This window comes from Typopeltis vanoorti, chromosome 19, assembly GCF_054136105.1.
Source record: "Typopeltis vanoorti isolate ZY-2024b chromosome 19, IOZ_Tvanoo_1.0, whole genome shotgun sequence".
NCBI classification, from domain to species: Eukaryota; Metazoa; Arthropoda; class Arachnida; order Uropygi; family Thelyphonidae; genus Typopeltis; species Typopeltis vanoorti.
In genome coordinates this window covers 94,750,001-94,764,710 of record NC_143567.1, presented here as the reverse complement: position 1 = coordinate 94,764,710, position 14,710 = coordinate 94,750,001, and the positions used below count along the sequence as shown (strand labels likewise).

General features: G+C 36.6%; 1 protein-coding gene across 1 annotated transcript in view; it reads right to left on the bottom strand.

The window, feature by feature from the left end:
* Window positions 1–2,386: 2,386 nt before the first annotated feature.
* Window positions 2,387–14,710, bottom strand: part of LOC150096365 (uncharacterized) — a 259,771-nt gene continuing 247,447 nt past the window's right edge. The window contains exon 22 of the mRNA XM_090409041.1: window positions 2,387–4,878. Coding sequence (XP_090265167.1) covers window position 4,878 — 1 coding nt within the window. The 3' untranslated portion in view covers window positions 2,387–4,877. The remainder of the gene's footprint in view (window positions 4,879–14,710) is intronic.

The following is a 14,710-nucleotide window of genomic DNA, read 5'->3' as shown; positions in this document are numbered from 1 at the left end:
GTTAGTGTCGTGGTCAACTACAACTAAATCTTCTCCTGTTTTTCACTTAAATCATGCATCTTGTTGTCTTGTTCAATAGTACTTACATGCAAACTAGATGATGTGTTCAATACATCAACTCTGATGTATCGAGTTGGTTACAATCTGCATCAGAATATTTTAATATTTTAACAAATTTATTAAGCGCCCCAGTTTGTTTCTTAATATCTGCTTCTTCTTTCACAGCATGACATTTACGATTTTGTGCACTGGATAACTTTTTTTTAAATTTTTGATTCCATTTCTATTTTATATCCACAAGAACACTCTTTGTCCTCAAGTTGCATCTTTCACATGCTTCTTGAGAAAATTGTCATGCATGTATTACATCTATAAATTGCATGCGTTCTTCTGTGCAGTTTGCTTGTTTTGCAAGATGAAAAATTTGAGTTTATCTTAAGAGAAACTCAGGTTTTTCATCAGTCAGTCTATAGCACCTCTGATTTCACTGATGTACCCTCTAAATGGAGAAGGTTTTGATATTTGGCATGCCCTGCCCTTGAAGAGTAGGGTGAGGGGGGAAAAGAGAGAGAGAGAGATAAACTCGAACCCTCCTGTTCTGGAGACCAAATATGACATTCACCACTTCAGGTTTCCAGTAAACCTAGTTGATGGTATTTCGCTGGGTGATTAAAGTCATCTACCACCTATTAGGTATAGTTGGCATTTCCTGCACTACGAGGATATTCTTTTGTGGCAGGAAGAAACTCATTGCAAGCCCATTAGTGTCCCAAATTGGGAGCTGAAAGATTAGAAAACCAAGTAGCTGAAGCAAAAAAATTAGAGGGATAGATTGATGAAACTTATCTTAAAAATTAAACATTTTATGTGAATCCCATCCATAAAAGGCTGTAAACCTGTTGCATATCAGTAGTGTGAAGAGGCTAAGATTTAGATAATCTGGAAACCCTGCTCTTGAAACAAAACATGGAATTATTTTTTTCAAACCACATACTCCTAATAAGCAGGGTGGTGGTAGTGATCTCTCACTGGGTGATGAAACTTGTTTATCTCCTAATATATGGCTGTTATATTGGGGACAAGAAAAATAATCAGACTAATCCATAAGAAAATTGTTGATATTTATATCTACAATTTTTTACAGATTAGTTTGATCATAGAAAATGTGTGTTGAATCCTTTATGGCTGTTGAGGATATATACCAAAAAAATGACAAAGATCTAGAGGCAAATTTTTGTAATCTGTTTGGCCATCATTCCTTATGCATAGTCACTCTACACCACTGTAAATTTGTATGGACAAAACTATTTCTTTGGTTATTGTGGAAAGGGTACCACAATAAATTTCCTTTACAACGATGCTATGGGTTTTGTAGTCTAGACTTAGTATGTACTAGTGAGAGTTCAACACAGTGCAGTGGTATGCTTGAGTTTAGGTGTTTTTTTTTTTTTTTTTACTTTATTAATTTTAAAATATTTTGAAGAAAGGTATGTCAACAGCCTTATGTGGTCAGTAAGTGAGCTAAGAAATTCGTATGAAATAGTAATTCATAATTAACAATTTTATAATAAGACCTTAGCTAGAGTTTATTATGTGACACCTCCAAGGAGAGAGTCTAAGCAGGGCCGTCGCTAGATTAGATCGTGCCCTGAGACAAACAATTCAATATCGCCCCTGATGGATTATAAGACAAAAGTATAAGAAAATCTCCAATTGCTATTTTGTTGTTTTTATTACAAGAGAAACATTAATGCAAAACGATTACATAATAATATTAATTAAATATTTGCTCTATGGGGATATCGCACAATAAAACTGTTTTTAAGTTCTTCTGTGTTTAAATTATAAGCTATGTCCGCCTCTATCGATATAGTTGCTAGACCAACCAATCTTTCTTGGGTCATTGCTGTTCGCAAATCATTTTTAATCAGTTTAAGTTTGGAAAAACTTCTTTCCGCACTTGCTACACTAACAGGAATTATTAGCATAGCAACGGCACCTACCGCAATATGGCTGAACGAGCACCCTCATTAAATCACGCCGTGTGGCAGGCTGCCTCTATGCTACATCCTGTCGATGGTACTGAGTCTAAGGACTCATTGTGGGAGGGCACACTACTCCACAATTCATCATCTCCCTTACTTAATCCTCCAACACCATAACACTACTACCATCAATACAAAGCACCATCGACTGCTACTAGTAATTGTATTGTCTGTAAATTGTGTGTGTTCTCATGGCCAATTTATCTGTATGTATTTGGGAAGTGGGGAATTCTATGGGATGGCTTATGGCACCTGTTCAGTTTCAAAGTTACACATTCACTCAAATAAACACTTTTCTAAAACAACTTTGGTAAACAGTATACACATAAAAAGGAAACATAAAACAGCCAGTACTTTTTTATTATCCAAAATTAATTACATCATCCTTTTTTTAATTACATCAACTTTTTAAGCAAGTATATGAATTTCAGCATTATATATATATATATATATATACACACACATACATACAGCAGTACAATTACATAGGGCTAATCTTTGGCAACCATACCAAGATATCTGCAAGAAATAATTAACGACTTTACAAATAAATAGAAATGGTTGATAATAAACTTAGTATTCAGTTAAAGTAATACTGCAATAAATTACATTTTTTGGTAACTTTTCTGCATATAGTTGAAATAGATTTAATTACACAAATTTAGAGAATAGGTATAATTTAAATACACTGTAGTTGAAATTTTTGGTCATGCTATGTAAGCTAAATTGAATACAAATGAGTTTGAAGGCAACAACAATTTCTTGTAGTGCAACAGAACTCTACAATTAAAGGAAACAGAAGTGAATCGATATCATGGCATCACATATAAAGCCAAGCTTCATCATCCTTCTCTGACATTCTCACTTACAGAATTCCATTCTTTGTCTGCTTCCAAAAACCATAGTATATCATCCTTATAGTTCTAGATGAAAAATAATCACTTCTCTTCAGTCATTTTTCTTGCGTCTCAACATATCCATTACATCTGAAATCAACAACCTTGTCTGTATTAGACAAATCCAAAAATTGGACTGCAAAACTGAAACATAAACTTGAGTTTATTTTTTTCTAGAACTCCTAGACTGCAATATTTCAACAATGCTGCATGTATAATCTCTCTCTCATTATCATGTAGTGATTACACAAGTTGCTCTACTTAAAAATTTTCCAGGCAGTTGTAGTATTAGCCAATATTAATCTTTCGGACAGCTACAGTTATCATAATTAATCTCACTCTGGCTTCTGTTTTCAATGACCCCTGGGATAATTTCTTTGAATTGCTAAGAGTGTGGATCCTAATAGCTTAATATTGACATCCAAAACCTTTCAACTCTAAATCAGGCAGGTTATCAACATTATCCCTAAACAGAGAGAACATTATAAGCTCTCTGCCTGTTGGAAAATTACTATGTGACATATTATGAGCAACATTTCATTGCCATCACTTCATTCCTTTGGATAGCAAAGATAATCTGAATTGCAGAAATTTCTAAAACTCGGCTCTCTTCACTATGGAATATAGTTTATAGTTTTCCCTTGACAAACAGGAAACGATTTCCTTCCATTTTCGAGCTAATTCCAGACAAGCAAATGGCTTAGTTCATCAATGTCTCTGCCAGAAAATGGCATCCATTTTCTGGCAGGGGTGTTGATGAACTAACAGGCTGACAGTGCTGTCAGGTCAGTGACACCTTAATGACAGTACTAATAAAATTTGAACATATGGAATCCTGGGCAGAGTTCATGTCTTAAGCAGTGCAATACAAAGGTAATGCTGATGACTATTTTCATCAGCTCTCTAATGACTTCTGAAGTGTCAAATACATTTATTTAGCTGTGAAATGTGGATATCCAAAATATCCATTATTTCTATAATCATGCCTTAAGGCTCTTTTGAATACTGGAATATAATAACTTTATTATTATTATTACGACACACCTCCAGGGAGTCCAAAGACTCATTGAGGGAGGACATCTACTCTACAACTCTGTCCCCACCACTCAAATCCACCAACTACAACGAACCACAACTACACCAATGCCATCTACTGCCAACCACCACCACCACCACTAGTATTTTCACAGACAATCACAAACATCCATGTCCACGGTGGGATTCGAACCAACAGTCTTTTGGCTGGAGAGCGGATATGCTACACACTTGGCCAACCAAGCCGGCAATTCCAGCTTTTATTGCTGTTGTATAATATTATTATTGTTGTTATAGAAATCCATTATTTATCCATAAATATGTTGACAATTTCAAAAATGACCAGACAACTTAGAGAGTGAACCTTTGGTATTGCATTATCTAAATTATAACAAACTCTGCCCTGGCATGTCACCTATTTATACACTAAATTACAAAATACATTTATATAATATATTTATTTGGCACAAAAAAGTCATTGTGTTTCAGTCCCCCCCCCCCCTTCTTCGGAAGAAATATACTCTATATATATGCCATGCTTCTGGATGTCCTAAGTGATTTTGCTATAGCCATGTATTGTCAGCTGGGGGGGGGGGGGATAATGGGTTTTGTTCTCACTGCAAAAACAGTTTCTTTCTTGTGCTCTGGGAAGTTAAGAGCCTGTAAAATACCTTGAAAACTTGGGGTTTTAATGTGACTTACATTTACCAAACTCAGCCCTTCATAGCATTTTGAAGATTTCGTGTCTCAATTTTTAAAATGGTGCAGATATAACTAAATCTTAAGTACTAGGTCATTCATTCAATTCATGCTGATAGTACATCCCGAGAAGGACCAATAGAAGGCATAAGTAGCTGTGTTGATTCTACACATATGGAGGTCCAATTATCTTTGATTCCTATCTGAAATTATAAAAGATAAATAAGAATCAGGGTTATAAATTAACTTTGTTCTTCTCTGTAATCTGTATGCATCACATTAAAATCTATATTAAATTAGAAATTCAGTTTTATAAAACATTAAACTAAATTAACTGTTCTCACACATTTGGAAGCATAGTAAACTTTTCATTATTCCAAATGAAGTCCAAAATAAACTAGGCCTCAAACATCTACCTGGCATCTAAAACTGTTTTCTTTTACTCAACCATTACCTTTATACAGATCTATCTATCAATTGAATACTATTCTCATATTCGGAATGGGATCCTTAAGAACATGCTAATAATACTTAACTCAGTAATAAAGAGGATATTAATTCAACTCTTACCAATATACTTTCATGGATATGGTCACTTATCATCAAAAATGGCAATAGCAATGCCCACACTTTCTTTAATTTTAAAATTTTAAAATTTAATTTTAAAATTTTAATAATTTTAAAATTATTAAAACCCATGCAGTAGCTATTCAAGAATCCTTCATAGTTCAAATTCACAAGTTTTTCTTCCTCACCCCACTATTTCTTTTACTGCTATTTACAGGTAAGTTTCTTCTTTCTCTTCAACTTTCCTCCCATCCATTACAGGCAGATCAAATGACCTCGTGTATGGGATTAGCACACAAATCAGTTTTTCTCATCAGTGAATCAGAATAGGTAACATTTTATCTTTAAGGAAAAATCTCACTGAAGATAGAAAATTATATTTTAAAAATAGAATTAACACGATGTGTGTTGGAAAGCTCATTAAATTTAATTGAATAAAAGTAATTAACATATTAAAAGTTTTTTTTTTCACTTGTTTATATTATAAATTAAATATTCCAAGAAATTATATTCTTGATTTAATCTTTATCCAAGTGTAACATGTGCATGAAGTATCTTCATGACTGGGCTACTTGTTTATGGGAATGGCCACTATCCAGAGCGGTTGCAACTTTTATTGAGGTCTCATCAATGAGACCTCCTATATATCATCCAGAACATGACAGAACCCTAACATGAAAATCCTAGGATAACAGGTCTGTAAAGATGCATTTAATGTAGTTCATGCCCTAACAGTATGGATGAAACTTTCTCCTCCAAAATCCAAATGCTGGAAGCCAAGCATGAACTCCGTGACCTAATCATGTCATTGGTATATGATTGGTGAAGTGGGCCATGGTTGGTGAAGTGGATATGCAAGGATCTGTTTGGTCAATCAAGGCCAAAAACAAATTCAATGCCATCATTCTAAACTTTCCATTGGAAATCGTTGAATTGCTAAAAGATATCAGTAAGTTAACAGGAGAATGCAGCTTTGATCCCAGAAATATCATCAGGTGCCATCATTTAAGGGTAAAGAATAAAAGAAAGGATGGAATTAGCTTCCCATGTCTCATGAAGTGACTTGCAACACACTGACAAGCACATCAAAACGACAAGGTACACATATATGAGCTCAGCCTGGCCTTTCAGCAAGAGAGAACAACGATGTCAACTTCGAAAACAACTTGAAGAAAAATGCCAAAATGGAGACAACTGGGTCATTGATTACAAGCAAATAAAGTTGGTGCAGAAATCAAGTGACACCACTATGGAGACTAGTATGCAGGCATTGCATAGAAATACACACAAATCTTCAGTTAAATACATGCCTCACAGACCCTTAAATATCCACTTCACCAACCATGACCTCAACTCTAACCTGGCAGTGCCCCAAATCTCACCATCCCAAAATGAAAATTCAAGCTTACCACAACTGGCTTACAACAAGAATTCCATCCTCCTTTAGTGCTTATATTCAAGCCTGAAATAGCTGCAAGAAAACTATCAGTGCTTCCAAAGCAGATGAAAGGGCAAAAAGCAGGAAATTTGCAGCTTGTCTAAATGGCAGCTGATGCTTTTGGTCTCTTGCCAAAGCAACTGGTTTTAACTTTTGACCAATACTACTTCTACCCTATTGTACCCAGATGGCTGTATTCATCATCAGCCACAGAAAAAGCCAAACTCCTAGCTTCACACCTTGCCTCCAATGCATGCATAACTGACCATGGTAAATGTCCCCCAACCATTCTGGATATCCAATACTCAATGTCCTTACTGTCCTTTCGCTAGAAAGAAATTAGAAAAGTAATGTCCAAATTAGATGCAAAAAAGTCCCCTGGTCTTGATGGCATTCCACTAATTGTCCTGAAGGTTTGTGCACCAGGACTGACTCCTGAACTATGTTGCCTGTTTATACTCTCTTACACCACTGGTATCTCCTCCAAAGCCTGGAAATTGACCTATGTTCAACTCATTCACAAGAGGGGTGACAAATTACTGCCACCAAACTGTTGCCCTATCTTACTTACCTCAGTCCTATCTAAAGTAATGGAGAGAACCATCATTACCAACTCCTAATGTTACTCTCATCTGTCCAATACTGTAAATGATTCCTCCCTTTCTTCAAAGCCTTAAATGTTGATGAAATATTAACTGATCTATAGTTTGGCACTTCCACTCTGCTACCACTCTTATGCTATGGCACTATCTTACCCTCCTTCCACTCCTTGGGCAAATTTTCTTGACCAGACTTTCACTGAAAAGCAGACAATGGAACAGTCAGTTCTTTAGCACATTCTCTCAAACCCATAGTGAAATCACATCCAGTCTCATTGTTTTATTGATATCCAAAGTGTTCAGTATTTGAAAAACATTCTCTTCTTGCACTTCTTGTTCATCCGTTCAAATTTATTAAGCAAGCACAAGGATATCAGCATAAGCAAGGCATTAGATATGAATAGAGATCTGCAAGTTATCCAACTGGGTCAGATTACAGAAGTGAGTATACCATAAAAGTATGCAGGTAACTTATGTCTGTAAATGAACGACATTAGTATCAGAAACAGTGGGGGCTGGTGAAAATTTTAAGTGGGGAGTGCTGCATATACAAAATAAAATTTTAAAAAATCTTTTTTTCCTAATCAGTAATTCTTCTTCTTCTTTCACTCTGCCTTATCCCATGCTAAACGGGGTCGGTGCACGAATCTTTAACCTTCCTCTTCCAAGTTCTCCGGTCCAGGGCATCCTTCGGACTCCATCCTTTCTCCCTAAGATCCTCTATCATCTTATCCCTCCACCTGAGCTTGGGCCTGACTCTTTTCCTCCTTCCCTCCAATTCCATATACTCCACTCGTTTACCAACATACTCCTCACCCTTCCTCTCAACATGTCCAAACCGCCTCAGCCTACTTTCTTGTATCTTCTTGACGATTGGTCCCACCTTAACCGTCCCTCTGATGTAGTGATTCCTTATCCTGTCCTTCTTTGTCACACCACTCATCCATCTCAACATCTGCATCTCCGCTACCTCCATCTTCCTCTCTGTGCCTTGGTTATAGGCCATGTCTCCGCACCATGGAGCATCGCCGGCCTCACCATCATCTTATAGAGCTTTCCTTTCCTCTTACAACTCACTCTCTTGTCGCACAGGACCCTGCTCATCTTCCTCCAATTCATCCAACCGCATATTATTCAGTGCTGTATTTCCTCATCCAGGTCACCATTCCTCTCGACAACCGACCCAAGGTACTTGAATTTCTTCCCTGAAATTAGCCTTTCACCCTGGAGTCGTATGACGATATCCTCGTCACTCCCCGTTGACATATATTCAGTCTTCATCCGGTTAATTCTCATGCCGCTCTCCTCCAATGCCTTTCTCCACTCTTCCAGGGTATTTTCAAGCTTCTCTAGGGATGATTCGCATAGAACAATGTCATCGGCAAACAGCATGCTCCATGGTGCCTCCTTCTTGACATCCTCCACTAGTACATCCATGACCAGGTCAAAGAGGTTGACATATATTCAGTCTTCATCCGGTTAATTCTCATGCCGCTCTCCTCCAATGCCTTTCTCCACTCTTCCAGGGTATTTTCAAGCTTCTCTCGGGATGATTTCAAGCTTCTCATCGGCAAACAGCATGCTCCATGGTGCCTCCTTCTTGACATCCTCCACTAGTACATCCATGACCAGGTCAAAGAGGTAGGAGCTCAGAGCTGACCCTTGGTGTAGCCCTATGAAAATAGGGAACCCTTCTGTCATGCCGACACTAGACCTGACCTGAGTTTCTGTTCCTCATACATCTCCTTCACCAACCTCACGTACTTCTCCGACACCCCTTCTTCCTCATACACCTCCATACCTCCTGCCTGGCCACTCTGTCGTATGCCTTTTCCAGATCTATAAACATCATGTGCAGATTCACTTGCATCTCTCTATATTTCTCCATCAATCACCTTAGTGCAAATATTGCATCCGTTGTCCCTCTTCCTGGCAAAAATACAAACTGCTCCTCGCCAATTTTCGTTTCCTGCCGTAACCTTGCTTCAATTACTCTTTCAGATATTTTTAATGTGTGTGACATCAGCTTGATTCCTCTATAGTTGCCACAGTCTTGAACATCTCCGCTTCCTTTGTAGATTGGGATGTGAATACTTTTCCTCCATTCCTCTAGTATCTTTTCCTGTTGGGCTATTTTACACATCAGATCCCATAATATATCCACACCATCACTGCCCAAACTTTTCCATACTTCCCCAGGTATCTGGTCTGCTCCCACAGCCTTTCCATTCTTCATTTTTCTCAGTACCCAAACCACTTCCTCTCTACTTATGTCTTGCACCAGTTCTCTCATTTACCTCTCCATCCTCGCACCTCTCTCTCTTGGATTCTCCTCATTTAGTAGTTTTCGGAAATATTCTTTCCATCTTCCTCTGATTTTGTCCTCGTCTTGTAATCTCCTAATCAGTAATCAATTTATTAATAAATAAATTTACATATTAAAAAAACTTTTTTTTTTTATTTTGGTCCCACAGAAGGTTCTACTAAGGTAGAAGTGGAGGAATTTTTTGAGGCTGTAGAAAAAGCAACTGACACAATGAAAAAGGAAAAGTTGGTCCTTGTTGGGGATCTAAATAGCAGAGTAGGAAATGATTGTGAGACATACAAAAATATTTTGGGAAAATTTGGAGAAAAGAGCAAAACTAATAATAATGGCAAATATCTGTTGGATTTCTGCTCAGGACATGGACTGGTTATTACTAACACCATGTCCCAACATAAAAATGTGCACAAATTTCTTATTCCTTGCCTCTTCTCTCCATTTACATGGAGAGAAGAGGCAAGGAATAAGAAAAGTCTCATTGACTATGTTATTGTTGATAGTGATGTTTTCTCCCTGGTGCAGGACACCAGAGTGTACAGAGGATTTGAAATTGGAAGTGATCACTATTTAGACTTGAGCAGGATAAAATTGAATTTCATATTAAAAAGAATAACATGTAAGAAAGTTTTAAAGCGAATAAAAGTTGAGCAGCTCTCAGATGTGAACTATAGACTAAAATACACAAAGATTATTGAAGGAAAAATGAAAGAGTTTGAGAACAGGAACCAATCCTTAGAGATTCAGTGGCAAACTCTGAAGAAAACATTGATTGATTCTGCCAGAGAGGCATGTGGTGAGATTGTCTGCAAGGATAATAAAATCAGAACTCCCTGGTGGACACAGGAAGTTAAAGAGGCAGTGAAGGAAAAGAATAAAGCGTATTAAAAGTTCCTGGCAAATAAGTCAGCTTGTGCTCTTAGAGAATACAGAGACAAATGCAAGAATGCTAAACACTGTGTAAAACTAGCTAAACAAAAGTCATGGGAGGACTTTGGCAAGAATATAGAAAATGAATATCAAGAAGGTGGCAAAATATTCTGGAGGTTGTTGAAGAAGCTTAGGAATGGAGGAAAGAGTGCTGTAAAAGGAGTTAGAGATGATAAAGGTGACATGAAACAGGAGAAAAAGATATCCTTGAAGTATGGAGTAATTACTTTGAAAAACTGCTAAATGAAACAAGCAGTGATGAAAGCACAGTGGTAAAAAACACTGACCAGGCATGCAGTCAGGAATACATATCCATTCCTGAAGTTGAAAAAGCCATCAAAGGCTTGAAATGTGGAAAGGCATCAGGAGTGGATGATATTCGACCAGAAATGCTGAAGTATGGTGGTATAAGAGTTTTACAGTGGCTGCACTGCATAGTTCAGAAAGCCTGGACAGAGGGACGAATTCCCGATGATTGGAGTAGAGCTCTCATAGTACCCATAAAATTAAAATGAAATAAAACTGCATGTGAGAATTACAGAGGTATTTCCCTACTGAGTGTTCCTGGCAAGATCTATGCAAGTATACTTGAGAAACGGTTGAGAAGAATTGTGGAAGAAAAGCTTGGTGAAGTATAAGCTGAATTCAGGCCAAATAGAGGCTGTCAGGATCAGATCTTCACTTTACGACAAATAGTTGAGAAAGTATGGGAATATAACACAGATCTATATTTAAGTTTTGTCGATTTGGAAAAGGCATATGACAAGGTGCCAAGAGAGAAGCTATTCAATATGCTACAGTTATATGGTGTCAATGGGGCATTATATCAAGCAATACTTGTCTTTATTTGAGTTGTAAGTTAGCAGTTAGAATTGAAGGAAGTACAGGAAGATGGTTTAATGTAAAATCTGGTGTGAGACAAGGATGTACATTATCCCCTCTGTTATTCATTATCTATATGGATCACATTACTTAGGAAAGTGGTATTAAACATGATATCAAAATTGGAGATGTTAATGTCAGCTCTTTGCTTTATGCGGACGATGTTATACCTCTAAATAAATCCGCTACAAGTCTGCAAGATTCTCTGACTAAATTGAATTGCTGTTGTAATAGATATGGTATGAAGGTCAGCAATATAAAGACAAAGACAGTGAAAATAGGCAGAATCATTGAAAATGTCAACTGTGTTGTGAATGGAGAACCTGTGGAACAAGTGAAACATTTCAGCTACTTAGGCACGATTTTTACTGAAGATGGTAAATTAAATATAGAAATAGACAACAGAATCAGCAAAGCTGGTATGGTAGGAAGTCAATTGAATAAATTCATATGGAATAAGAGAGAAATTAGTCAGAACACGAAATTAGTATACAAGACAGTGTTCAAACCAGTTTTAACTTATGGATCTGAGAGCTGGGTCAGAAGTAAAACACTTGACCAAAGACTAGAGACCGCAGATATGAGAGTCCTGAGAAAGATTATAGGCATGAACGGATGTGCATCAATGGCAATATCATATTAAAAACGAGGCTATTAGGAAAGAACTTGACATTGTCAACATCCAGGAATGCGTTAGCAGAGCTAATCTCAAGTGGTATGGTCACTTGAACAGAATGGGCGAAGAAAGATTAGCAAAACAAATGTTCTCTGCCAGGTTGGCAACAAGACGACCTAGAGGAAGACCAAGATATAGGTGGATTGATATGGTACAAAGTGCCTTAGACCAGCGCTTCTCAAACTGTGGCCTGCGGCCCCCTTGGGGGCCATAGGTTTTGTTGAGGGGGGGGCCATGAAATAATGAAAACAAATTTAAAATGTTTTAAGACTAAGTAGATTTTTTTTTTATTTTAAAAGAAATGTATTTAAGTTTTATTATTTATTATTTCTTTTTTGTTATTTTTTATATTTTAATGGAAAAATTCACACATTGGTGTTGGTTCACAAACTTTGCTTTCTGCGTATTTTTTTCGGTGCTTAATGAATATTAGTAAATATTGCTTATTCATATGTTTCATTTCAAAGCAGTGGTTAATTGTTTTTACTTCGAATGCTCTCTGGGAAAGCTCCAAATAATCTTCCTGTCTCTTTCATCACGCGTTCATAATCAGGGACTGTTGACAAAACTAAAAATTTTTTAATTTTTAGTTTTGATATATACATATCAAAACTAAAAATTAAAAGATCCGAAACGGATTCGGATTTTTTAATTTGATGAACAGTTAGACGGCCATAACAACATCTAATGGACTATTTTGAGTAATTTCTCATTTCTTGCGTTTAAACTTTTAGTTACCTCTAACCCCTGAAGATGTAAGTCAAAAGACATACGAAACTTGTTGGGTTTGTTTATCTTTATTTATCTTAATAAACGTGTGGTCACAGTACTGAAATCTTTCTTTTGAACAGTATATTTCTTTCAAGTTATTTCCTATATCATTTATGTACAAATTAAACAGCAGTGGTCCTAGCACTGAACCTTGCAGCACATCACTAGTCACCTGCTTTCACCGGGATTCTGCTCTTCCATATACCACTTTTTTTATATCTGTCCAGCAACCATTCTCTTATTCACATAACCAGTGTCATATCCATTCCCATTTATTCTAATTTGCATAAGCGTTCCATGTGGTATTCTGTCAAATGCCTTTGCAAAATCCAGCAGAATCATCTTGTAGCCATTTTCTTTATCCTCTCATTCACAACACTCCAGAGATAACTTCTTATTCTGACCCTGCTAGCCAAGTGCTGAAATATTTCTCCTGCATCAATCCTATAAAACCTTTAAGTAACTTAAATGTTTCTATCACATCCAGTCTTTTTCTCCTATCAACTAACTTCTGCAATCAACACACCCTCTGTTACTCTATTACAAAAAGTTAGTAAATTTCTAAAGCATGACTGACTCTTCACAAAGCCATGTTGACCCTCATACAATATCATATTTTTATCCACTTATTCTTGAATTCTCGTTTTGATCAATTTTTCCAGTACTTTTATCACCACTCTTGGGATACTGATTGGTCTATAATTTGCTACTGCACTCTTAGAACCTTTCTTATGCAAGGGAATTATATCATCCTTCATGGGTGACATCAGATGGAAGGATATCAGCAGTGCATTGGAAACATTTAAAAAATACTTAAATGAAGCAATATCAACGTGTCTCTATAGGGTTTCTCAAACTGTGTTCCATGGAAGGTGAATAGGTGTTCTGCGAGAAGTTCTGGAAATTGTCATTTTCTAAGTTTTCTAAGCATTTTTCATTAATAAATATTTTATAGTAGAAATATTCTGAGAAGAATAATATTCGTGAATATATCAATGCTCAGACCCAGAAGGCCTAATAACATCTGTGTATCGTTAATTTTTACACATCAAAACCTTCCAACATTCGGGAAAGGGAATACTGCTATTTATGACCGGTCATAAAAATTGCCTGCAAGCGGATTATAACAATGAGTGGCATATCCGCTGTTCTCAAAACTGAAGGAAATGACATCTGTGTAGCAAATGTCAGTGACCAAGCGGCATATTTTTAAACATGGAAATATTAATGAATTATCGTTAATTTTCACTCATCGAAATTCTTTCAACAATCGGGAAAGAGAATACCGCCGTTTACGACCGATCATAAAAATTGGCCAAGCCGATTACAACAATGGGCAGCATGTTCTCAAAACTGAAAGAAATAATATCTGTGTTGCAAATGTTAGTGACCAATCAGCAAAGAAGTGTAAAAAAAATTTTTCCACTGAAATTGAAGATCAAGGTAGTCTGTATCCGGTTCTCAAATCTAGTAATACTGAATACTTTCTTCGCAAGTTCGTATTGCAGTGTGTAAGTGCCTGTTCTGAAACCGGAGTGCCATGATTTTTTTAAAAGTAATAGGAATACAGATTTAAATTCTAATATGAATAAGAGACAAGGCACTTTGTTTAATTTTGGTATTAAGAAATCTCTTATTGAAGGTGTTTATGATGGAACAGATAATGAGTTATCCACCATCAGTCTACAAAGCGATCTCTAGGATGTACAAAAGGAGGGGAAAACTACCAGCACACAGAAGAAAAAGTCTGCATTCAATCGTAAGTACTTATAATATAAATTTTTGGTGATCAGAATAGGATATGTCAATGAAAACCAGCACAAATTAATTTAATGATGGTTTAATTGATGTT